General features: G+C 40.3%; 1 protein-coding gene across 11 annotated transcripts in view; it reads left to right on the forward strand.

The window, feature by feature from the left end:
* Nucleotides 1–27,544, forward strand: part of Hdac4 (histone deacetylase 4) — a 211,336-nt gene that overhangs the window by 85,335 nt on the left and 98,457 nt on the right. For 4 of the 11 annotated variants that reach the window (XM_077423065.1, XM_077423069.1, XM_077423068.1 and 1 more), the window contains exon 1: nt 25,753–26,303. The exons of 6 other annotated variants lie outside the window; for them this stretch is intronic. Coding sequence is in view for 1 of the 5 variants with exons in the window: in XM_077423074.1 (XP_077279200.1) it covers nt 26,261–26,303 (43 nt within the window). In the remaining 4 variants the exon portion in view is untranslated. Of the gene's footprint in view, nt 1–25,752; nt 26,304–26,755; nt 26,775–27,544 lie in introns of those variants that run through there. One more of the 11 variants, XM_077423067.1, reaches the window with a different exon arrangement.

The raw sequence follows: 27,544 nt of genomic DNA on the forward strand, positions 1-27,544 counted from the left end.
AGCGCGCAACGTCGTTCACTCGTCAGAGGTGCAATTTATTGGCTCCTAATGGAGTCTCTGGTGCACGTTAACGGCTCGTATATTTAGCGCGGCTATAACGATCGACGGCTATATGGGCACGAGACAAAGTCAGCTGGCAGCTACGAAAGTGCGTGCTCGTGTGTAAGCGACGTGTAACGCGTGTACAGGTAGCCCATGCAGGAAGCAAGCGTGCCCTCTCAATGCTCGTTCACGTGTTCGCGACCATGCACACGTGAGGAGTTTGCGCCGTTGGTTGCGTGCAAACTCCTCGGGGCTACGGACCGCACCCGCGAGAACATAAGAAAGAAAGAGAGAGATGGAGCGGCTTTCGCGTCGCGACGTGCTATTTTCTGATCGGACTCCCGAGAGAACGGTGAAAAAAGTAGGAATTGTCGTAATGAGTCGGTGGTTCGATCGATGCACGCGTTTAGCGCTAACTCCGAAATCGCGGTGGGATAGGTCGATGTCACAAAAGAGGGACAAAATTTTTAAAAAATTTTTAAGTCACGTGAATTCCAAGTACATGTAATCCATTAAAAATCTCCGGTAAAGCCACGAGAAAGATTTACGGCACAATTGATTGTTTGGGGAAACAGAGAGAGATGGTCATCGAAGAAAGGTCATGATCATTCCATATTACGCGATGGAGAGTAAAAATATGGAGGTATATTTTACCTGAAAATCGACGAAAGATATCTCCAATCTTTCGCGGTTTTATATTGAAATAAATTCAAGAATCTTGCGACAGTCATAGTTCTTCAAATATGCATTCCAATGACGATTATGATTATTTTTATAAAATCTATAAAGTTTCTTAAACGATAAAATTTATTGTTATATCGGGCTACATTGATAAAATGTAAATGAAAAACGTAATATTGATTATTTTGCGAAACTGTTGCAAGAGATTAATAATCGAAAGCAAAGATGAATATGGCATTCAGTTAATCTCTTAAGATGCTTAAAGGGTAAATTAATGAACAGTATTTCTACCAGGGTAAAATTTGTGGAATGCGCTTTTTAATATTCGATATATACCCCCTCTCTCCTACACTTGGCCGACAATTGATTTGCACTCTTGAGCTTCACAATTCGCTGCTATATCGAAGCCCCCCGAGTGCTCAAGCACACGCTAAATGCGGACTAATGAATTGGGAGTGAGGTGTTCCACTCACCCTACGCACCCATCCACCCCACCCGCGCGTGGCTGTGTGTAGTGTTCCCATAGCAGCATTGACCGCTTCTATTTATATAACACTCTCGTACCTTTGCCGCACTCCCGCGCGTACCGTCTTCGCGCTTCCATCTACTCCGCCATCCGCCATCCGCCCCCGCGTTCTGCATGCGCTCGTGTTCCGCATGGACGTACGGAAATACATACAAGTGGACATACACATATGTATGTATGTATGTACGATACATACCAACATGTATGTACATGACTCGCGAAGAGGCATACGTGGGCGGATTATTCGCGAAGAAACATCGACTTAAGTACCTAGATCCGAGCGTAACTGGTGGCGCGCTCGTCGATTCCCGTCGATTCCCATCGATTCAACCTAGCCACGCGAAAAGAAAGCCATTCAAGAGGAGGGGGGGGGACACACAAGAGAGCTATTTTTGGATTCTCGCTAACGTGACGAGTGTATTCTTCGTCGAACTTTTTGCACCGCCAGACGTGATAATGGACGAATTCAATGGGCTAAGGGCGATGATCATCTAAATACTAAAAATATATTTTCGAAAAAGAACACTTGTTACGAGCCTTCGAGCTTCGTCTCCATTGTATCGCAGATACAACTTTCAACGCAAATAAAAAATATAGAAGAAGAGGAAAATGTCTTTTGTACGATTGACATGCATTATATTTTTAAATACATTTGTGTGCGCGCGCGCGCGCGAGCGAGCGAGCGAGCGAGCGTGCGTGCGTGTGTGTGTGTGTGTGTGTGTGTGTGTGTGTGTGTGTGTGTGTGTGTGTGTGTGTGTGTGTGTGCGCGCGCGCGCGCGCGCGCGAGCGAGCGTGCGTGCGTGCGTGCGTGCGTGCGTGCGTGCGCGCGTGCGTGCGTGCGCGCGTGCGTGCGTGCGTGCGTGCGTGCTCAGGTGCGTTCGTGCTCACGTCCGTGCGTGCGCGCGTGCGTGCGTGCGCGCGTGCGTGCGTGCGTGCGTGCGTGCGTGCGTGCGTGCGTGCGTGCGTGCGTGCGTGCGTGCGTGCGTGCGTGCGTGCGTGCGTGCGTGCGTGCGTGCGTGCGTGCGTGCGTGCGTGCGTGCGTGCGTGCGTGCGTGCGTGCGTGCGTGCGTGCGTGCGTGCGTGTGTGTGTGTGTGTCAAAGTTAGTTGAAGGGTAGCTGTCATTATTCATATTAACTATGTGACACATATGTAACTACTGTTTGTAAATGTCTGTAAATATAAAAGCAAAAATAAAAGCAAACTTATCGGACTCGACAAACTCCTCGGGTTATTTTAAGTCGCGTAACGACGGTAACCTTTTTATGACGGATAAACTCTTGATTATCGACAAAGTCTGGTCGAACACTATTAATAAAACACGCGGACGCATGCAACTGTCTTTGTACTATTTTTTAATAAACGATAAGTTCCTCGCCAAATATAGCAGGACGTCGTAAAGAAGGGAACGATTTCATTCGGGTATTCCAGAATGCGAGATATATTGTTTGACCTTCGTTCGGTAGCATAACCCGCCGCTTTTACCCTACATACACGTGCATGATTTCTATATATAAATAATCAATTGTGCCGTTAGCGCGGCATGTTCAATCGTTTAACTTAAATATATCTTTTGCCGCTATTGTTATTAAACAGTACGAGAAATTTTACGAATTATGTTCTAAATATTATAGAAATTGTTTTAAAAATTCAGATATGAAATCGAGAACAACTTGATGATAGAGAGAAATAAATACACTATTCTGATTTTTTTACATAAATTAATATATTTTATTTTGATATCTGATCACGTGACAGTGTTGCAAAAGTGTTGAATTTTTTTTTATCTTGAAAAAATAATGGAGAATAGAGGTATCTGTAGTTTTTTATTTATAACCCAAAAACGAATGGAAATTTTTCGAGGTGTCCTTGACACAAGTATCTATCGTCAGAGACTTTATCTAGGTATATATTTTTTCTCTTATCTCCTGGGAACATTTAAATAAAAATAATGAGTATTTCTGAATAGAATTATCGGAATTATCCTGGCGGATAGTTCCTTCCACGTTTGCAAGATTGTAACTGGAATTTTATTAGCTTCCGTGTAAACATGCCTCTGAATATCCGGCGAATGGAAATGCGAGCGAGATGGAATTTCGTAGGCGAGCGTGTTTAGGCTTGCGCGACGATTAGATCGCGAAAAGACGCCTTACAGCGGCGTAGGAAGGTCAAGGTCTTTCGATGATGGATTAACGCGTACACGCGTCGCACGCAATTTAGAGGCTGTCGCGGGGACTCCAGTGTTACGATGTTACATGCACGTCGCGCGAATACGTATTTTCCTGCCGCACGTGCTTCCACCGATTGCACTCGCGAGCGGCATTCTGATTCGGGGAATGGCTATACCTCGAAAATTAATTTTCTTACTACCTCGGTCGAAAGTACGTACTTTCGGCCCCGGTTCCACGGCAGAAAGTCTCATTTTTATGCCTTGGTTAAACTACATGCGCGCCATCTAGAATAGCGGGAGTAAAAACTTAGTTGCGTGCACTGGCACTCAATATATGACAAAATCCCTACCACAATATTACCACAAACCCAATTCACATCGCCCCAACTTCTACTTTTACTTTCACTCGTATAACCTAAAAATTTGTTTACAGTTAGTCAATGATAATGTTTATTAGTAAATTCTATTCAGAATGTGATTGTGATTAGTGTAATAAAAATAAAAATAAGAAAATGCATGAACCATCATCTGGCGAGTCAACAGATGAGGCATTTGATTTATAGATTATATTATAGATGCATTTGATTTGATGCCTGCCCCCGACCAGCAGCACTCGCTTCGCTCGTGCCGCAAACGTCGGGGCAGGCATCAATATCTTCAACACACACATGTCATTTTTCCGTACTTTCGACCAGGCAGCAAGAAAAATAGTATACACTACAATCTCAAACTTTCTGCCCTTGTAGTGTAATATACTATATCGGAAATTAGTCCGAGAAACTTTCGTTTTTAGCATTTCACACGCGCGAATTAATTGCAAAGAATAATATTGTGCATCAACCTTCACTCTCTCTGGCCCTGGCTTTTATCTTAATCTCTAATAATTTCTCTATAATTAGCGTTAAAATTCTGGTGTAATTTTAATTAGGTATGATTATGCGTTATACGTACAAAAGTGGCAAGTATAAAACTGATCTGTTTTGGAGAGAGAACTCGCGCACTTGCTAAATGTTTTTCGCGTTGTTGTTGGGCAACAGGATTGCGTCAATATGATAACAGACGTACCTTTCGCACGATCATTTATGGAAGAAGTAAGTTTTCTTTCAAAAGTAGGTCGATCCAAGACCATGATGCTTACGTAATGGTCGGAATCGCAGGAAAGAACGGGAGCAATCCCGCTGGCAAAATCGATGGAGCGCTCGTATTCCCCGGTGTGTAAGCCAACCTTTGATTTCTTCTATATAGAGTCATCCTCTTCATATTTCGCGTAGAAACGCGGAAACAAACTGTCGACCGTTCATTCCGTCAATCGTATTAGAACCTCGTGTTGGGCCAAACTTTGATTTCGCGCAAATGCAACGAGCTTTCGTAATTGCAAAATTAATATTTACCTTTTCTATCATCGTACGCCTTTCCACTTGCATTTTCAATACTAGAAGGCCGTATACAGATTTAGATTAGTATATATTTAATATCGAATATCAATCGCGTCTATCTCTAGTCGGCTTTACGCACATTTAGATAACGGATCAGACTCTATTTTTGAAAAGTTCTTTTTTATATATACGCGAGTTAAATATACACAGTTTTGCAAGATGAAAAATTTTCAAAAAGCTATTGTATTAAAAACTGAAAGCTATTTTGTTTTCGACCGCAGTTGCAATATAATTTAATCATGTTCGCTATGAAAAAATAACATTCAATTCCGCAGACAGGTATAACACATTTTGGATCAATTGCGTTTTTTTTTTATACAGTAGCATATATATAATTAAACAAATAGACTAAGGATTTTTTGAAGTTGATATGCGACACAAATAAATCAACATGTTTGGCACCAACGTTTGGAAATAAGTAAAGAATTATTGAGCCATTTTCCAGTTGGCAAAATTAATACCACTGTGAAGTGTGCCCCACTTTTTCCAAATTTGAAAAAAATAAGCAGAGTTCTGGTTGCCCCCCCCCCCCGAAGAATTCTATAGTTCTCGCATTAAAATTAGTATGCGTTTACGCGTGATGTCGATATGGATGATATTCGGTTGAGTCGTCACGGCGGCGCGGCGCGGCGCGGCGTAGTGGCCTCGAGTATTCGGAGCATCGGCACGGTTACACGAGCAGCCGGAGCAGCGTGCTCGCTCCCGGCGTATAAACTTGGGGTGGGATTAGCGAATTTGCCGCATACCACGCGCGTATGCACACACAATTGACCGTACACATTGGCGTTAATACCGACGCAACTGTCGAGGTGCACACAAAATAGCGGCCGCGCGTTTATTTTCGTCGGCTCCATTTATTTTTGCTCTCTCGCGCTTCGCAGCCGCGAAGCCTGTCGTTGTTAACTCCCGACGCGACGCCGACGATATTCCCGACCGCCGAATGTCGGCTCCGTTGAATTCTCGCGCGTTTCACGCCGACTCGTTTCAGTCGAATTTCCTGCAGTCGTTATAACAATTGGTGTCCGCTTAATAGCGTTTTTCTTTGGCAGAACTGGTGCGCACTCAGTGCACATTAAAGCCGTTGTACACAAATCAACGTAATGTGTATGTTTAATAAACGGGTTAAATCATGAAATCCTCAATATTCTTTATTGCACTATTTGGTAAAATATGTACTAGGTATTTTATCAGTCAAAATATTTGCATTTTACTTTAAATATTAGAGATTAAATCAGTGTACAACGGCCTTAATGTGCACTGAGTGCGCACCAGTTCTGCCAATGAAAAACGCTATAAGTTAAATCGTCCAAACGAACGCGTCCGTTTGTCCATTGCAATTTGTCCGGAAAATGCGCGGGTCGTGTAAAAACGAGATAACGGGACCGAAACAATTAATACGTTTCTTCTCTCGTTTTTCGCACGTGTTGTTACGTGAGAATTAAGTGCATGGATTCTGTTTTCACTCTCTCTTCTTATTTTAATTTTAATTTTTCCTTAACGCATCATTATAAACGTGCATTCTATGGAGCGTTACGAGAGCAAGTATTAATATCGTAGAATATTCCACTCTCGGTGCTAAAAGTCGTTACCGTGCGACACAATTATCGCCTTTGACGTACACTGCTCTCGCGCATTAGTTCAGGTTTAGGGTATCTCCTCGCTCGATTTTCATGTTAATTCAGCGCGCATAACGAGTGCAGCAACGTGATGAGGACACGTTACATCACACAAAGGCCGCGTATATACGAGGGATGGACGCGAGAGAGGAGACGAGATGCCCAAACGAGCGAACGAGCGAGGGAGAACAGAGGGCGAAGGAGAATCTATATAGTCCAAATCTATTCAAGACTCGGCTTTGGTAGCCTGCCAATTCTATTTTCTCGGGCGAAGGCGGGTTCGCATTGTGCCCGCGCTAATTTTGTTACCGACTACCGTGCTGCGCTCGTGTGTGTGGGTGGTTGGTAGTGGTGCTCGCCCGTTGCCGCACGACCTTCGTGAACCTGGAGCCCGAATTTACGAAAATTAAAAATTAATAATATAATTTGTTTGTACTTTGTTTGTACCCGTTTGTACCACTTTTCATTTCGTTTGTACCTCAAAGGGTTCGGAGATATAAGGTGGTTAAAAATGACCAGAACCCAACTTTAAGATACTTTAATTTCATTAATGTCATTCGATAGAGAATCGTTTGTACCCGTTTGTACCACTTTTCATTTCGTTTGTACCTCAAAGGGTTCGGAGATATAAGGTGGTTAAAAATGGCCAGAACTCAACTTTAAGATATTTTAATTTCATTAATGTCATTCGATAGAGAATCGTTAGTACCCGTTTGTACCGCTTTTCATTTCGTTTGTACCTCAAAGAGTTCGAAAATACAATTATTTAAAATTATTAGACCTAACGCTAAAACAGTAAATCCGCTATTTTTTAAGATATCGCGAAACGGTCAACGGGGTTCGACAGAGAATCGTTAGAAAACCTTCAGGTATGTCTAGTTAAATTTTTGAGATAAAACTTTGAATAGTTTGAATAGTTAACAAATGGTGATTGTTTTTTTCTACGTGGGGGTCCAATGGATCTCGTGTGACCATTATGAAATTATTCGGAGCTGTTTTAGCGTTAGGTCTAATAATTTTAAATAATTGTATTTTCGAACCCTTTGAGGTACAAACGAAATAAAAAGCGGTACAAACGAGTACTAACGATTCTCTGTCGAATCCCGTTGACCGTTTCGCGATATCTAAAAAAATAGCGGAATTACCGTATTAACGTTAGTCTAATAATTTAAAATATCTGTATTTTCAAACCCTTTGAGGTACAAACGAAATGAAAAGCGGTACAAACGAGTACTATCGATTCTCTGTCGAATCCCGTTGACCGTTTCGCGATATCTCAAAAAATAGCGGATTTACTGTTTTAGCGTTAGGTCTAATAATTTTAAATAATTGTATTTTCAAACCCTTTGAGGTACAAACGAAATGAAAAGCGGTACAAACGGGTACTAATGATTATCTGTCGAACCCCGTTGACCGTTTCGCGATATCTTAAAAAATAGCGGATTTACTGTTTTAGCGTTAGGTTTAATAATTTTAAATAATTGTATTTTCAAACCCTTTGAGGTACAAACGAAATGAAAAACGGTACAAACGGGTACTAATGATTCTCTGTCGAACCCCGTTGACCGTTTCGCGATATCTAAAAAAATAGCGGAATTACCGTATTAACGTTAGTCTTATAATTTAAAATAATTGTATTTTCAAACCCTTTGAGGTACAAACGAAATGAAAAGCGGTACAAACGAGTACTAACGATTCTCTGTCGAATCCCGTTGACCGTTTCGCGATATCTCAAAAAATAGCGGAATTACCGTATTAACGTTAGTCTAATAATTTAAAATAATTGTACTTCCGAACCTTTTGAGGTACAAACGAAATGAAAAGCGGTACAAACGGGTACTAACGATTCTCTATCGAATGACATTAATGAAATTAAAATATCTTAAAGTTGAGTTCTGGCCATTTTTAACCACCTTATATCTCTGAACCCTTTGAGGTACAAACGAAATGAAAAGCGGTACAAACGAGTACTAACGATTCTCTGTCGAATCCCGTTGACCGTTTCGCGATATCTTAAAAAATAGCGGATTTACTGTTTTAGCGTTAAGTCTAATAATTTTAAATAATTGTATTTTCAAACCCTTTGAGGTACAAACGAAATGAAAAGCGGTACAAACGAGTACTAACGATTCTCTGTCGAATCCCGTTATTGACCGTTTCGCGATATCTCAAAAAATAGCGGAATTACCGTATTAACGTTAGTCTAATAATTTAAAATAATTGTACTTCCGAACCTTTTGAGGTACAAACGAAATGAAAAGCGGTACAAACGGGTACTAACGATTCTCTATCGAATGACATTAATGAAATTAAAATATCTTAAAGTTGAGTTCTGGCCATTTTTAACCACCTTATATCTCCGAACCCTTTGAGGTACAAACGAAATGAAAAGTGGTACAAACGGGTACAAACGATTCTCTATCGAAAGACATTAATGAAATTAAAGTATCTTAAAGTTGGGTTCTGGTCATTTTTAACCACCTTATATCTCCGAACCCTTTGAGGTACAAACGAAATGAAAAGTGGTACAAACGGGTACAAACGAAGTACAAACAAATTATATTATTAATTTTTAATTTTCGTAAAGTCGGGCTCCAGGTTCACGAAGGTTGCCGCACGCCGATTTCCTCCGTCCGCGTCCGGTTTGTTCGTTCGTTTTCGTGCCGAGGAAATACGCGCGAGAAAGTTGCGCAGCATCCTTCGGCGGCAGTATCGATCCTTTTACATGATCCGCGAACCGCGCTCGTGCGCGCTATAACGAGTTTGATATTTTTCCAATAAATTACCGTCATCCGTGGCCGATGGGCAAAAGTTTCGCCGACATTAATAGCGCGCGAAAGTCTCACGTCTCTAAAATGTATTCCTTACGTATCGCACGAGAATTCTTCGTATATATATATATATATATATATATATATATATATATATATATATATATTAAGGAATTTCTTTTCAAAACGAAAGTTCATCACGTTTTGCATGATGCGGTTAGCAAGAAAGATACTCTCGTCTCGTTCCGCAGTTCCGCAAAACGTCTCGAAATTTATTGCGTGCGGATTTTAAGCGGGATAAAATTTATCGCGGGTGATTCCGATTGACGGCGAACGATAATAGCGAGATCGAAAGAAAGTGTATTGTAAATAATCACCGTCCATACCGCTACATTTTGCATCAGCTATTCCGTGTGGAGCTGTTACGCGGAGTCGTGCGAGTAATACACGTACAATTTGCGAAAATTATTCCCGATCGCAATTGCTCGTGACTAAGAGTTATCGCTAGACGTTCGCTCGTGAAAATTTGAATTCACGGCGAAAGCGCAGCCTGTGAAAAACACGCCGATCGATCGCGCACATGAACGGTTCTATTTTCGTCCGTTGCGGTCGTTGCTGCACCGACCAATGTTGTCATCGATTACTCATACCGCGCTGCTCTTTGCTGCATTTTTCATCGGCGTTCGCATAAAATGCTCTCGATACGCCACGATAAAAAATACAGTCACTCCCACTCCCCCTTCTCCAGCACTCTTTTCATCTCCCATTTAATGCAATTTGTACCAAAATCGTACCTCTAAATCTTATCCAAGTAGGACGTTTCAATAAATTTAACTCTTATCGGGGATATAGCAGTGAAATACTTTGAAGCTACGAGATACTTCAGCGCGATGGTGCCGGACATTTATTACTCTTTTATGCGGTGATAAATACGTATTCGGGGTGCGCCTCTCTCGGAGCCTCAACAATCTAGACACAAATTGTCTAACGAGTCGCAAGTCGAATTTTCTTTAGGAGAATATATAGTTTAACCCTGTGATATTTATAAACCATTTTTATTTAAAGAAAACTTAATCTTTAATGTATATTTTGTTATATTTGCATCGTATATTATATCGCGTGATATATTTGTTCGCTATATAATTTCAATTCTTGTCGGATAAAATTTTCTTGTCGGAGAACAACGCCGTATTATACTTTTTTGAAGATATATGAAATTTTTAATTCGAGCTTTTTCAGAATATTTTTCAGTTTTATTAAATTACGATCTAATATATCTGTACCTCACGTTTATTGCTAAATATGGCCGTCCGAGTTTGCTCACATAAAGACTGCATACAATGTTATCTCGAGCTCGGTATCAAGCGGCTACATTTAGCGCGGAGTATGAGTTATTAATACGGGCCTATTTGTAGTGGACAAGAGCGATTCTTCTTACGAACGAAGTCGAAGTTCCAATTGGTGCTTTAAACGCGTCCACATCCGGAGAGGTAAGACTAATGTTAGTCGTGAACAGTTTGGCACACAAAACCGTCCCGCTCGATTCCGCGGAACGCTCTCGGCCAAATCTTCGCGACGCGAAGACTGACAGGTTGCTCGACATAAATGTAGTCATTATTGCGAAAGATGATTTCTGTTTTGCCAGCAAGATTTCTGCATGAATAGTGGAGCGACAATACGGCTGTCATTGGAAAAGTTCAACATTTGTGAATTAATCAATCTTTTTATAGTAGAGAGAGAAAGTCAATCTTATATATAAATTAGATTTTTAATGTAATGCAACAGCTGGTAATACATACATATAAACAGAATTGTTATTTTTTCTTATCAAGAAGGAACTAATTCCTTTTCAAAATCCATAAAGAATAACAGATATACTACATATTAACGGATACTAGAGAACTAGAGAGAAAATGAATTTAAAATAGAAGCCCGCGCTTTTCTTCGCGTGATCGCGAAACGTCAAGTCTAAAAAGGGGCCTTTTTATGCTGACGCTCGACGCTTGATTTAGGGCGTCAAAACTGGTCACGTGACCAACTTCATCGGTAAGAAGGCGAAATAGCATCAAATATGCGAGCGTCGAAACAAGCAATTGACTGAGGCTGCGTTCCTTTTGGGCGCTCACGCGCTGTAAGCTGCTGTAAGCATCGTTCTATCTTCGTTGCACATCGAATATCAAACGAAGATAGAGCGATGCTTACAGCGCGTGAGCGCCCAAAAGGAACGCACCCTGAAACGAGCGTCAAGCGTCAAAGCTGAACACAGTTGAGCTTTTGCCATTTGACGCTGGAATTAAAAAGACTGTCACGTGACCTATCACGTGATCAAGTTTGACGCCCAAATCGAGCGTCGAGCGTCAGCATGAAAAGGCACCTTATGCAGAGATTTGCCTCATCGCAAAAAAAAACAAAACAACTGGAAAACGAGAATAAATGCAAAAATAAAGTACCGTGTCGAAAAAGAAACATCGACGGAGCGAACTTTGATTACCGATCTTTCCACCACGAAAGGAATGATCACTTTGATCAGTGGCCGGGAGCACCAAAGTAAATACACACGATATAATATGCCGAGATCAAAGTAGCCATTGCTGTTGACCAGAACAAAAGTCTAATCAAATTGAACCAAAATCATATGTCATAATCCAAGAAAAAACATTTTCACCATTGACAATTAGACGCATGTCATGATTTGTATATACGTGTGACGGCCATAACTTAACAAATTTTATGTCGCCTTATATTTCTACACTCTGTTTTACATTACAATAGAAGTGTCACGCTCGTATTTAAAATTTTTGAACAACACCGATGAGTATCACAGAATAATTTTAAAAATTAAGTTGCTCTTATTTTTATAGACAAAATGCATTAACCTTCTGTTGATTATCTTATAAATTCTATATATATATATATTATAAAATAACTATATATTTATATATCTCTGTAATTTATTGCGAGACATAAATTTATGGCATAAATCTTGCCATAAATTAATATTTCTAAAGAAAGAAAATTATACGAGATGCATAGTGCGATTTTGTGTGAGTTCCTTAAGTCAAGTATCGAAGGATTAGTTCGGAGTATATATTTTAAAAATTAATTTATATGATTTTATCCTTGCAAATGTTTTTATATTATTACAAAAGTATTTATTGCAAACTACCTGATTCATAGATAATTATTCAGAGATGCAATATCGGCGAATTTTCGAAAGAACGTTTTAACTGTGGTCTATCTTTATCCAATGACTTTTGCAAGTGGGAAATGTGAAGCATACACGTATGCAACCGGGGGACCGCGATTCTCGCGTGTCGCGACAGCATTCTCGCGCGAGGAAAGTGGCAGCGGCGCGGCGCGGCGCCGCCGAGCGCGCGGCCTCCGGCGCAGGCTGACAAGAGGGGTGAGAAGGGGGTAGTAAACATAACCCAGATTCACGGCCGGTGGCGCCCAACTCAGGAGGGAGGCAGAAAGAGAGATAGAGATAGAGAAAGGGAGAGAGAGAGAGAGAGAGAGAGAGAGAGAGAGAGAGAGAGAAAGAAAGAGAGAAAGAAAGAGAAAGAGGCGAGGGCGAACCAATAACCTAGCCTAATAGTATTGTGAAAGTCGACATTGTTTCTCTTTCTCTCCTTCTCTTTCCCGAGCAAAGGTCACCCTAGAAGAGTCCACGGGCTGAGTGCCGGTTCTATTTATAGCGACCATCACCTCTTCTCGTTTCTCTCTCTCTCTCTCTCTCTCTCTTTCTCTCTCTCTCTGCCCTTCGTTCCTTCTCTTCATCCTTATCTTCACCACCTCTCGCAGCGTCCCTCTCTCTCTCTCTCTCTCTCTCTCTCTCTCTCTCTCTCTCTCTCTCTCTCTCTCTCTCTCTCTCTCTCTCTCTCTCTCTCTCTCTCTCTCTCTCTCTCTCTCTCTCTCTCTCTCTCTCTCTCGCAGCGTCCCTCTCTCTCTCTCTCTCTCTCTCTCTCTCTCTCTCTTCCCACTTTGCCTTCTCTGTTCTGCGCTTCCCTTCCTCGTCTCCGCTTAGGATCCTTGCTGCCGTCTTGGTTGGACCCCACGAACACCACCCCTGACACGTTTCCATCTCCCTGCCCGCCACCACCGCCCGCCGGTTGTCGCGCAGCCTCGTCCCACTCGATCCTCCCACGAAAGACCTATGAAGCTATAAATAGCTCGGGCTCTCCTCACCTTCTCTCCGCCCGCACCTCTCCCTGATGGTTGGTGGATCGAACGGCAGGAGTGGCGGCGGAACAGTCCCTACCTGTTAACCTACGACGATGACGACGATGACGGCGCTGACAGCCGCCGTAGAGAACGGATGGATCCGCTCTGAGTGCGCGAGAGGCTAAATAAGAGGAGGTGACGTCTTCCGTTCATTTAAATTCTTTTATTACTGAAGATTATCAAATTATTTTAAAATATTTATTGTTTTCGAGTAGATCGTTTTTTTATCACTATCTTATATGTTGAAACGTATAAAAATAATAATATGATGAGGTGATTGCGAAAAAGATTTAATTGAGAATAAAATTTGCTTTGGTTTAATGAAATTACTTGAAAAATTGGTGTATATATTATCAAGAGACACGGTAGTGTCTCGCGCCAAGTACACGCGGAGCGAGACCGACCGTGACTCTTTTACGCGACGCGACGGGTTGCGAGTACCCGAGATGTTGAGATCTCGATAACGAGTGAACGGATCAAGTTCTAAGTAGGCTTGATCGATAGCTTGGGGTCCAATTAGGGGGGGGGTTTCTCTCATAATATTCCGCTACGTGCCTTACGAGCGGAGATATTGCGACGCAAAGTCCAAATGTGAAAATTTATTTTTAAGATACTCCTAACGCTCTCATTCAATATTATTATGATTATCAGAGAAACGTCCCTTTCACTTTTTCGACGCTGGCGGCGCAGGTATCGCCAGTTTCGATTCGTGCGCGTATTTCGAAATTAGGTCGATAGACTTATCGGTCAGGAGGAAGATTTCTATTTAGGTAAATTAGGTATATATATAATAAATATTGAGTCAACGGAAAAGAAGGTTTTCTACGCTTGGCAGAAAGTGCCGCTAGGGAATTTTTAAGTCGATTCTTATGAATCAAGTTTGAATTTGATGTTTATGTATCCCAGGTTGCCGATGACGAGGTCCAGATAGTGCGCTTTATAGTTTTCGGTGTCCAGGTGTAATAATACGTTGAATTCGATGTCTACGTGTCCCAGGTTGCCGATGACGAGGTCCACATAGTGCGCTCCGTAGTTTTTGGTGTCTACGTGTATTAATATCTTGAATTCGATGTCCACGTGTCCCAGGTTGCCGATGACGGGATCCAGATAATGCGCTTCATAGTCTTCGGTGTCCAGGTGTAATAATACGTTGAATTCGATGTCTACGTGTCCCAGGTTGCCGATGACGAGGTCCACATAGTGCGCTCCGTAGTTTTTGGTGTCTACGTGTATTAATATCTTGAATTCGATGTCCACGTGTCCCAAGTTGCCGATGACGGGATCCAGATAATGCGCTTCATAGTTTTCGGTGTCCAAGTGTAATCGTACGTTGAATTCGATGTCTAGGTGTCCCAGGTTGCCGATGACGAGATCCACATAGTGCGCTCCGTAGTTTTCGGTGTCTACGTGTATTAATACCTTGAATTCGATGTTCACGTATCCCAGGTTGCCGATGACGAGGTCCAGATAGTACGCTTCATAGTTTTCGGTGTCCAGGTGTAATAATACGTTAAATTCGATGTCTACGTGTCCCAGGTTGCCGATGACGAGGTCCACACAGTGCGCTCCGTAGTTTTTGGTGTCTACGTGTATTAATATCTTGAATTCGATGTCCACGTGTCCCAGGTTGCCGATGACGGGATCCAGATAATGCGCTTCATAGTTTTCGGTGTCCAGGTGTAATAATACGTTGAATTCGATGTCTACGTGTCTCAGGTTGCCGATGACGAGGTCCACATAGTGCGCTCCGTAGTTTTTGGTGTCTACGTGTATTAATATCTTGAATTCGATGTCCACGTGTCCCAAGTTGCCGATGACGGGATCCAGATAATGCGCTTCATAGTTTTCGGTGTCTAGGTGTAATAATACCTCGAATTTGATGTTCACGTGTCCCAGGTTGCCGATGACGAGATCCAGATAGTGCGCTTCATAGTTTTCGGTGTCCAGGTGTAATTGTACGTTGAATTCGATGTCTAGGTATCCCAGGTTGCCGATGACAAGGTCCACATAGTGCGCTCCGTAGTTTTTGGTGTCTACGTGTATTAATATTTTGAATTCGATGTCCACGTATCCCAGGTTGCCGATGACGGGATCAAGATAGTGCGCTTCATATTTTCCGGTGTCCAGGTGTAATCGTACGTTGAATTTGATGTCTAGGTGTCCCAGGTTGCCGATGACGAGGTCCACATAGTGCGTTTCATAGTTTTTGGTGTCTAGGTGTATTAATAACTTTAAATCTGAATGGGTGCGTTCAGCCGATACTCCGCTAGCCTAGCAATCGTGAGCAGTTGCTCGTTTTTGCTCGTTTCCTCTTTTTTTAATCCAGTAAGTCAAAAAAAAGGAAACGAGCGAAAACGAGCGACTGCTCACGATTGCTAGGCTAGCAAAGTATCGGCTGAACGCACCCAATGTAGGACACGTAGATATCGAATTCGAGGTATTAATACATGTAGACACCGAAAACTACGAAGCGCACTATGTGGACCTCGTCATCGGCAACTTGGAACACGTGGTCATCGAATTTAAGGTATTAATACACCTGGACACCGAAAACTATAGAGCGCGCTATGTGGACCTCGTCATCGGCAACCTGGGACACCTAAACATTGAATTCAAGCTTGATTCATAAAAATCGACTTAAAATTTCCTTAGCGGCAGAATTAAAATTATGTCATGACATAATAAAAATCGCTGAATTAAAATTATGTCTAGACATAATAAAAATTGGACAAAAATTATGTTTAGACATAATAAAAATTGGATGAATTAAAATTATGTCTGACGTAAAAATAGTTATCAAAAATATCGATACCTGAAGATATCGGTACATATACAGTTGCGAACAACATTCAGTAAGACACGCAAATAAAAATAAATAAAGAATTTTACAGTTAACGACTTATTAACATTAATCATGCTTTATTGCGATTATGTTTTATGTTGAAATTGAAAAATATATACAAGGTGTACAACTAAAAGGGTTACAGATTATTATTTAAAAAAAACTAAGCAAAATATTAAATTGTTGTTTTCTTTAAAAATAATAGTCCGTAACACTTTTAGCTTCATACCTTGTATTATATACTGTTTATAAGATTATAAGATATATTGTTTATAAGATTCAGATGCGTAACACTACATAAAGGCGTGATATCCGTACAAAATTACCTTTTTAAAAAATAAGATTAAACTTCAGTTTTTGGACATGGTTAATCTCTCTTTTTTTACCTTTATTGATAAAATGCGCCTGTATCAATTGAGATTAATCGTCCGCAAAAAAATACGAATAAACTAAACTTAAGTTTTTCGAATCCAGATAAAGATATGAAATATTGCGCTACGTATGACGACACAATTTTTTATTTTTTTCGTATGTTTGCGAATAAACCTTGATAAAAATACGATATACTTTAATGATCATACGTTAATAATTAATGATTTTAATATACTTTATGTTTGATAAAGATATCACGTACGTTTATGATTTTATATATATCTTATTTTTGTTGAAATATTTATAAGGAAATTGACTCAAACGTGAATTGAATCATATCGAATATAATTTACTTACAGTCGCATATATTGCCATATAATTCAGTGATGTTTTTTTTTTTTTTTTTTTTTTTTTTTTTTTTTTTTTTTTAAGCATTTGTCTTTAATCAGAGTGTTAACGATATCTCAGGGTATTCTGACGGGGATAACGTTCTGAGAGGCGTTTTGCGCCAGTATCCCGCGCGATTATGGGTCACACGCGCGAAATATCTCGGGGCTTCTCCTGGCAACACCGAGACCATGATCGCGCTCTCGCGGCGCGGCGTCGGCACCCCTTCTTCTCGTCGTATTGTGCTGTCTTTTTCGTCGTGTCTCCCGTGAGTCAGAAAACGGGCGCCGTCTCGAGCTGTCACGTTGGCGCCAGGCTGCTCTCTCGCCGGGTAATTTTTCTGTCAAGTTCGGACTTTTCTATGTGCATTTCGCAGTCGACAATTGAGGATCGCTCGTGATAAACCATATCAGTACTACCGAAACGTGAATTTTAACTTCTTCTCGAATCCTTCGACAATTATTTTTATGAAAATAATAGAAGCGTAATTAAGTATGTCTTTTTCTCCCTCCTTCCCTTCCTTCCTTGCCTCCCCCGTTCCTTTATTTTATAAAAGCGTGCAATGTTATATTAATAAACACAAATATTTGAGAAATTTATTATAGCGACTTAGAATTAACAAATTTTAGGAAATATAATTTTAAGAAATAAACGGTAGGTACATATTTTACAATCTTACTGAGAAGGTATTAAGTCGAGAATTTGCATTGTATTAACTCACAAAGTATTAAGACTAATTAAGATATTAAATGTTTCGAAATGCATTAATTTCTGCATATTCTTTTTCTAAAGAAATCAGATTCTTATATCAATTATCATAGAAACGAAGTTTTAACGAATAATGATGTGTTTCCAAGAATCGTAAAATATAAAAATATATCTACACGTATTAAAGTTTAAAATCTTTTGTAATACATACACAAAAATACATTATATATGATGAAGTAATCTTTCTTTTATTATATAAATCTATATAACCCTTCCCCCTCTCTTTCCCTCTCTCGCTCTCTTTCTCTCTTAGGAAACGACGAGGAATTTAGGACACGTCCGAGATTATTTTCGTAGTTCAAGACACCGCGCGGGTATCGGCGCGATGAAAGAAAATTTGTTTAAAGATCCACGAGCAAGGCTCACTGCACTTTACCGCCTTTTCTCGCCTCTTCTCACGCTTCATCCTTCGTTCTCTTCGCCCCACTCGCCGCGCTTTGTCCGCCACCGTTAGATTTTTAAACTCACTCTCTCTCTCTCTCTCTCTCTCTCTCTCTCTCTCTCTCTCTCTCTCTCTCTCTCTCTCTCTCTCTCTCTCTCTCTCTCTCTTTCTTCCTTTCCCTCCTCGTTGACTTACATACATCTGTCTTTGTCTACCACCCGCGCGTCGGTTCTTTTTCACTATACGATGGCATGAAAACGTCGGCTCGTCGGACGCGCGGCGAATATTAATGCGTGTTTTTACACGTGTGGACGTTTATTTTTGTCCGTATTTTTAGCGGTCGGTATTTTCGAACGATTCGGTCACTATTTTCGTACTAGCACACACATGCGTCCGTTGTATTACTGCGAGAGAGTACCCGTCTAACCAAACTGTTCTTCAAGCAATACATGCTATTTTTCCGTCCCGTTATAGTATCCCGCACAATAATCAATTTTGTCAATCCGAACGGAGTTTTGGATGTAACTTTATGTAGAGAAAAGATACAATGCTGATATATATATATATATATGGAAAGAGAGGAAGACAAAGTAGATTTATATTTTAAACATTAATTGCTTTAAAAGTAATTTTAAAAGATTGCATTACAAATATCACACGAGTCATATAAAAATCAATAAAAATAAAAATTTAATTAGGATGTATTACTTTTTGTATAATTCTCCAGAAATAATGTAATATTATAGATATATTTTTTGCTTGTTAGAAAGAGCTAGGGAGAGAAAATTACAAAAAAATATATCGATTTAAATGAAAAGTATGAATTTTTTTCGTCAGATACTTTTACAATTTCTTTATTTTGCTCTATTTGGAAGCAATAACGTATCAAAAATTAGCTGCGTCGACGTATGTACTTTTGTCTTTTTTTTTTATATTCCATGTGAGGTAAAGTGACAGTTCGTGGAAACACGAGCCACCCCGATAGCGATCCGTCTTACGATGAGATGTCGTCGACGATGAGATGCGCGGTTTTTTTAAAAGCAGAACGGTCGGCTTTTTAAAGACGCATATTTATACGCCCCAGACCTCATGCTGAGATCGAGACAACTCTGAACTCGATGCGATTCTTGCGTCTTTCCACGTGAGCCTACCGGATTTCGTTAAGGCTCGCGTTTCCCGTCGAAGACAGTACTTACGATTTTAAACCGTCCGAAAACAATATATAATTGCGGTGAAATAACATTTAATATACATATACAAATGATCTCTTATCGATGATCCTGATATTTTTCCGAATAATGGGAACGTAATAATCGTATTACGAAAGCTTTCGTCGCATTTGTAATATTAAAAATTGAATTGATATTACAGTAAGTAAAAAATGACTGTTAATATTCAATAAAACATAATTTATGCTAACCGCGGGATATGTGAAATATTTTTTGCGCAAATAATCGATATTTCTTTTTCCTTGCTTTTGGTGAAAAAATTATCTCGCACACTTATGAAGAAATAGCTTACACATATAAACTGGTTTTTTTTGTATCGACAATTTTTCATAAATATTGACAAAGTTTTTTCCATTGTTTATTAATTTTTTAACTGCTGAATCAATGGCCAGTATTGGACATTGATGTTATTTCTGCTCTCGTAAAAAAAAGTATTCCAATAAAGGTTAATCAATCTGTGGTAATATATATGTATATATATACATATATTAACATGTTTACTGAGTTTGTATTATTTTTTTAGCGTATAATTTTAAAAAATCTACTTTTATTTTCAGGTAAGTGCCAACAGTTTTCGCGTGCCCGGCTGTCACGATGGTGTCATACCAAGGGGTGAAAGGGCTGTAGCTAGGTAAGCAGCTAAAAATAAAGTTAGTACATCATATCGAGCGATCCGCTATAAATAGTTTCGAAGCAACTGAGAGGCTCTGAATGTATTAAAGTCGCCTGTGACTTGCTGCATCATCTTTTGCACAAGTTATAAAAATACGTCGCTACGTGACTCGTATATTATTATGCCACATTAGAATTACTCTGTTATCCCGCTATATATGTGCTCGCAAGCGCACGAAAGAAGAGCATTCTCTCAAAAATATTTTTTGTCCAAAAATTCTTTTTTTTATCGGAAACTGCAAAAGTGATAAGATTTACTTTGGTCACTGATGTGACGTTCAACATGTATAAGTCGCAAATGTGAAACCTCAGTTCTCCATAGAATTATGAAGATAATGAAATAAAATATTAAAAGGACACTGGGATTTTTTTTTATTTGACGCTTTCGTGAACATTTATATTTTCTTAAACGGGGAAGGCGCGCGATCGCTTCCACTGAACGTACTGCTCGAATATTGTAAAATCGACAATTTTCCAACCGCTTCTTTTGCATAACAATACATATGCATGAGATGTTACGCTCCATTCGGCCGATGTGTTTAACGGTATCCAGCCCGATGGATCGATAGAGTTTAGGGCGGGCGGCAGCGAGGGTTGATGGCGAGAGGAAACCCGCTTAGCGTGACCTTGCTCGCTATTTTTGGAAGACGGCACGTGATTGGGAGATGGCTTTTTTTTAGCCGTCGGCTGAAAAATAAAAGGATTCCGTCGATCGAATTAGATCCACGGGAAGAAACACACTCGTCAAAATATAAAGAGCGGGAATGCATAATATATATTACGCGCGAGAAATTCATCGCGAGGAAAGAGGGACTCTTCCCTCTCGTTTTATAATACTTTACGAAAAGAATTGCCAAATTATTGTCCTTGAGCCTGTTCACGACTTTTAGAAAGAAATCACCTGCAGCCTGCAGAGCAAAGACGTCACATGCAGAATCGCATCTCTCAAGTTTATTTTGGGATGTGAGAGAAGAATATATGTATAAGATATATACGAGATAGGTGATTTATAGGCGATTTCGATTTTCTTTTCGAGAAATGCAAAAATTTCCCATTACATATGAATTGGAGTCTCTGTAACTCGTTTACACGCACAACATACACACACACACACACACACACACACACACATCACAAAAATACATTTCAGATTCAAGATACAAGTATAATGAACTCATCAAATTTAATCGCATTTTCTGAGCGTTAAATTACGTGCAAGGAATATCTCATGTTTTCATCTTCTTCTTTATTCGACTTTGTAATTTTGTGCTATAAATATACATATAAAGATGATCTCTGTTTATTAACCGTAATCGGCATATTAGGTATATTTATATAGAAAATTTTTTTATAGAAAATTACATTCTCCAGAATGATATCTCTTTGCGCACGTTTTACTGCATCATTCTGATTTTTGTGCGTTACGTCGAATTTGTCATTAATTTTTCGACAATAACGCATGCTGTTTTCATAATGATGCATGTTTCGATGTTCTTTCGCAAAATGCAAATCAGTCAGGATTGCGTAATCAAAGAGCGCGATCTCTGACCAAATGTCAATTTACGCAGCAGCATGATTAATCCAAATGAGCGAAGTAATACTGATTCCACTTGTCCGGCTTATCAATAACGTGGTCAAGGAAATATTGATAAAATATGTTTCCTATTCCGATCGAATCTAGATAGATATGATAGAATGGAATTAATAATATGGAATTAATAATAGATTCAATTTCTCAAAATTGCTGACTGCAATCTTTATAAGAGATCAGAACTTGGATAAGTTTTCTTGGTAGAACAAACTATTATTTCTTGTCATAATTTTTTAATAAGAAACATTAAATTCCGCTATAATTATGTTTTGAATATGTAATTGCTGATATTTTGTATATAAGAATAGTGTTGTTTTATTATTTAATGTGTCAGACAAATTTTATTTGATTTTGATCAGCCACGCCGATGAGTCATTGCGCGATATAGTTATTATATTTATGAAATAAGATCCATTTTATAGTGATTAAAAAATAATAAAAATTATTATTATTAAAGAAGCAGCTTAATATGTAAGCAAAAATACTTTTATTAAATATTTATTGTAAAACTAACAATTTTTTAAATAAAACTAATTAATAATGGACATTGTATATGTAAACATTTATTAATAATTATTTAATCAATAAACATTTTAAAAGTGATATAACGATGTTGTGTATTTGTTGCAAACTTGTATATTACAATTGTAAATAATTTTACAACCAATTATATTGGTTGTTTTAACAATAGCCAACAATCGATCGATATTGATCAATAATTTTTACATGAAGCAAAGAATTAAAGATTGAGTGATGGTTTGATATCTCAAATAGAGCACTGGACTATATATCGGTGACCTGCTAATATTGCACCATACATCATATTTATATACTCACATCTGATATTAGAAAGTATTTCATGATTAAGTTTCTTTTTATAGCCAAAACATTAAACACCCTGAACGGAAAGTTATACATCAGCATACCGGGTTACCGGTTAATCGCGTGCTCTGCAAATATTAATTTGAAATTTATTAAAAGATTTCTTATTAAAATTATGAGATTGCAAATTTATGAGGTTACCTTATAAAGTTCTAATAAAAGATATTATACTAATTTTTTTTATATCTGCAAAGTTTATTGACGTAAAAATACATTCGTTATAATTTCATTTATCTAATCCGATCAGAAGGCTGAATGGATGATGCGATACGACTACGTGTATTTTTTTTTCTTCCACGTAGCATGACGTACGACAATTCGATAAGCGTAATCTGTGCAGTGTCATTAACGCCAGCGGTGCAGTCGCTGATTATTATACGATTTCGGTGAATTAAAGCGTAGAAAACAAAGGGCTGGCGATAAGAGAGCTTCCGGGAGCAGCCAGCCGCAGCGCCCACGGACTTCCGATAGCGTGCCTTGCATTTTTAATCCATTCAGATTACCGTACATTCGTCATATTGAAATTTGCCTTCTGTGTAATTTAGAAATCCTTTGAGAATAAATATTTTGTTCTATTTTCGATGAGATTGACCTGATTGACAGTTCTTCGTCCGAAATTCGGGATCGATATTAAATCCTCTTTAATTTGAGCAAGACACTTTTAAACGCTAAGAAATAAACACACAGTGGCGCGATTTGTCTATTTTACATAGATCAATTGATGGATGTAATTAAAATTGATTTCTGTCGAGATAACAAATTACAAGAAAATCTAATTTTTAATTAAAACCCCGCAAAGTTTGATGAAAACCATTTTTACGGAGGGCATCCATATAGACTCCGCTGCATAGTCGCGTTAATAAATGTTGCGCGATATGCATTAGAAATTTAACGGCTCCTATACGGTAGCGATTGGCAGACATATCGCCTCTCTCACGTGGGCAGACGTAATCGCGAGGGATATAACTGATCGGGATATAAATATCAGCCGCGAGAAAAATATCGATTTTTCAAGCGCGTAATAAGGCGAGCCCCCTGGGCTGCGTTCAGAAACATCACCCGAGTGCTGAAAATCTATAGTTTACGTAACACGTGCTGCAGGATTTTTAGCACTCGGGTGATGCTTCTGAACGCACCCCTGGGCTTGCTCCCCGATGATTAATCAGGCTCATCTATTTACGACGAGGAAACAGCGTTGAATAGAATGACGTGCGAACCGCCGAACCGCCCACGTTATCGTAACGCACGTTTGCGTCCCGTCCCGTTCGATCGGTTCACAGGTTCGCACCATTTGCGCCGGAATGTTTGCGTTCGACACGTGTCGCGAGTATCCGCAATTATCCGTCTCGCCTGCGTGTCCGTGCATAATCGGTAACGAGAGACGAAGAGTTCTATTTTAAAAATACGTTAAAAACGGAGAATAAAAAAAAATTATAAAAGCGAGCTTGATAGCTACGTAACTCGGAACGCAATAAACCCTCTTACACACCTGACGTGTAGCGTAATGCGTAATTGTATGTTTATATTGTTTATTTTGCCGAGATAATCGAATCCCACGTCAGATTCGTTATTCGTTGAAGTGAACGTAATGCAAAATCAAATGCAGTTCAAACGCGATATAAAAATTTATAACACAGGACACATTTAAATTATAATTATTAATAAATCTCACTTTATCGGAGTTTTATAATTAGTGACAAACTCGAATTATAATTATAATTTTTACAACTATAGGTGAATTCAATTCAAGTTTTTAGTACCTAATAATTGCATATCTGAGAATTTTTAAGTTTACGCTTATAAGTAGTTATAAATTTCCGAGCCTTCACCGTGCTTTTAAAATCACGCACAAAAATCTACAATTATTAGTATATTTGAAGTTATACAATTACGATTTATAAGATCGAATAATTGTTTATTGTGGATTCTTAAACAACGGTAAATTCTTATATGAGATTCAGATTTGTCTACGCGAATCTTATATGTCTTCCTCACCTCGCAGTTAGAGATGTGCGATTTCGTGCAAAATTATGCATCGCGATTGCGACGTTTCTTGAGAATCGCAGTGAATGTGATATATTATATATTGCATCGCTATTTTTATCTTATATTTTGAATTGCGTTTTGTATCATAAAATGCAATTGTGAATCACGTATACCTATCATTTTATATATATCTTAAACACTATTTTAAATTTAAATATTAGATTATTTATAAACATGTACAAATTTTTACTCACGATATAAAAAAATGGCATATATTTCTTCTATCTCTTGCCGCAAATAACTTGTGCATATTACGTTTATAATAATTTTTAGTTTATTTTCTTGGTTCTTTTTGCAATTAAATACCAGATTTTATAATACAAAATTTTAACGAATTAATAAAGAGAAACAAATTTCAAACAGATTAATTAAACCATGTCTAATAGCGTTAAATAGTGTTAAAAATAAGCACTTTAATAATAACACTCAGAGAAATAAATGATCGGGATAATTCGTTCAGAAATTAACAAATAATTCGATACTTTTAATCGGAATTATAAAAAGTCGATCAAGACTCGAATAATGTTCGATCAATGATAGCCGGATATCATTGATAAATTGATCGGCCTTTTAATTAGGTATCCCGATTGAAAGTGTCGGATTATCCGTTTGTTAAGTTTCGAACGAATTGCCCGAGCATTTAGACCTGGATTTTCCTTTCAGTGAGATGGAACCAAATGTGCATTTTTATAACATTTAAATACTTTGTTTTACCATTTTCCTATATAAATATTTAATGACTAAATTACAAATGTCACTTCATTACAAGTGCGATTTTGAGCTGCGATTTTATATCGCATTGCTCTTCAAGAAAAACAAATCGCTAGCGAAATATACTAGCGATATAACGCAAATCGCACATCTCACAAAAGCGAAGCTGGCTCGCGGCGCCGGAGCCGCGAGAGACGATCCTGGGTCCTGGGGCGCGCGAGGGAACGCGTGGACACACAACAATGCTGGATTCTCTATAAAACTATAAATAATCGAGTATCGAGTCTGCGACTGCGGCCGCGCGGCGGCGCGGAAGTCGCGCACGCGCGCGAGAGGGAAAGAGACAGAGGAAGAGAAGAGAGAGGTGCGACGCGCCTGGCGCGGCGCGGCCGCCGCGCGCCGCCCGCCGCGCGATGCAGTGCAGTCTGTGCAGTACCAGCGGCACAGCAGTACTCCCTGCTGTACCGCGCGGTGCGTGTCTCCTTGCTGCGCGCTCCCGTTACCGCTCGATCGTGCTCCGTTTTTGGGCGACCTTCGTCCCGCGTATACCAGCAGTGAGCAGCGACCGTCGCCGCCAGCGCGTCCCCCCGGGTGCAACAGCAACAGCAGCACCAGCACCAGCAGCAACGCGTCGCGCCGCCGTCGGTGCGATCGCGGCGGTGCGCACCGCGCACGCTCTCGCGCGTAAGCGCGTTTCTTCGGTGTGACGTCGCGTCGTAGGTCGGCGTCGTGGCCGACGAAGAATGACAGTCGTCGTCGTCGCGGTCGATCGCGTGTGAGGCACCGTGCGGTGCGAAAAGTCCAAGTCGTGAAACGTCGAACGCGGCCTGTGGTGAATTCCGAGTGTCATCGTCGGATATCTTGTCTCTCCGATTTTTCTCACGCGCGTTCTTGGTATAGCCGCTTGAATTCGCCCGATGGAGAACCACGGGGGAATCTGGAACGGATGCCGCATGAGAGGTAAATGGAGAAACTGTGCGTTCTTTTTCTTTTTTTTTTTTTTGCGCGCGCGATCGTCCGGGAACGCGGCTGCGATGGCTGCACCTCGCGCGGCAGCCATATTTCCGCGATTTCGCGGAGAGCGATGTCGCAACGAGCGAAGCGGCGACGACGACCCGTCCCGACCCGACGAAGCGATCGCGGATCGTCTTGGCGCGTCCCGATGGTATGCGCGCGCGAGCGCGCTTTCATGCAGTCTGCATTTTTTCGCGCCGCTCCGCATCTCGGAGCGCGAGTGTCTTTCTCTCTCTCTCTCTCTCTCTCTCTCTCTCTCTCTCTCTCTCTCTCTCTCTCTCTCTCTCTCTCTCTCTCTCTCTCTCTCTCTCTCTCTCTCTCTCTCTCTCTCTCTCTCTCTCTCTATCTCCCTCCCGCTCGATAGATAAGTACGGTTGACAATGTGCGTCGTGCAAAGACGGATCGGATGGAGCAAAGGTGAAGGCGCATCTCCTCAGTCTCCCTACCTCCCTACTCTTTTCCGCCCTTCTCTCTCTCTTTCTTTTCTAGCGCGGCGTCACTTTTATCGCGCGCGGCCCCGCATGGCGTCGAATATTAATGAACCTGATCGACGTAAACAGACCGCACGTTTCTGTTTTGCGTGCCGCGATAAATACGCTGCTTCTCTCCCACGGGAAAGCGGATACGTCGACTGCTTCGCGAGTGCCCTGTGCCAATTAAAGGTCCACAACTATACGCGACGCACGCGACGAATCGATCGATTCGAGGGGAGCTTCAATTCGTTCGATACGAAGATCGCGTAGAAATCGGAGAGCCTGTAATTGTCGCTGAACGTGTGTCTCGGGGGTACACGTGTCGGAAGCGTAAACACGACGTATACACTCGCGAGGATCCGATCGCGAGAGGGGATCGGTGGTAGAGAAGGCTCTCTCGGGCAGCAGGAAAACGCTCCGCACGCAGGAAACACCTGTTGTGTGCGACGCCCACGTTCGGAGTCGATCGCTCGCTCGCGCGTCGCTGACATTAGATGCATTGCGCGGCAGTCGATTATTAAACGGGCCACTCGGGCCAATCTGGTGGATTCTATAAAATTAAAAGTTAGGGAGATCGAGACATCATAAAGTTATACCTCGATTTATACATACGAACTAATCGCGCGCGGTTAAAATTTAAAGGAGTGGAGCTCGTCTTGCGTTTGACCTCCGATGCCCATTTCTGTCGGTGTTGATTAACTTTAATCTCGGTTT

Source organism: Temnothorax americanus, unplaced genomic scaffold, assembly GCF_048541705.1.
Source record: "Temnothorax americanus isolate GAGA-0224 unplaced genomic scaffold, ASM4854170v1 Scaffold76, whole genome shotgun sequence".
NCBI classification, from domain to species: Eukaryota; Metazoa; Arthropoda; class Insecta; order Hymenoptera; family Formicidae; genus Temnothorax; species Temnothorax americanus.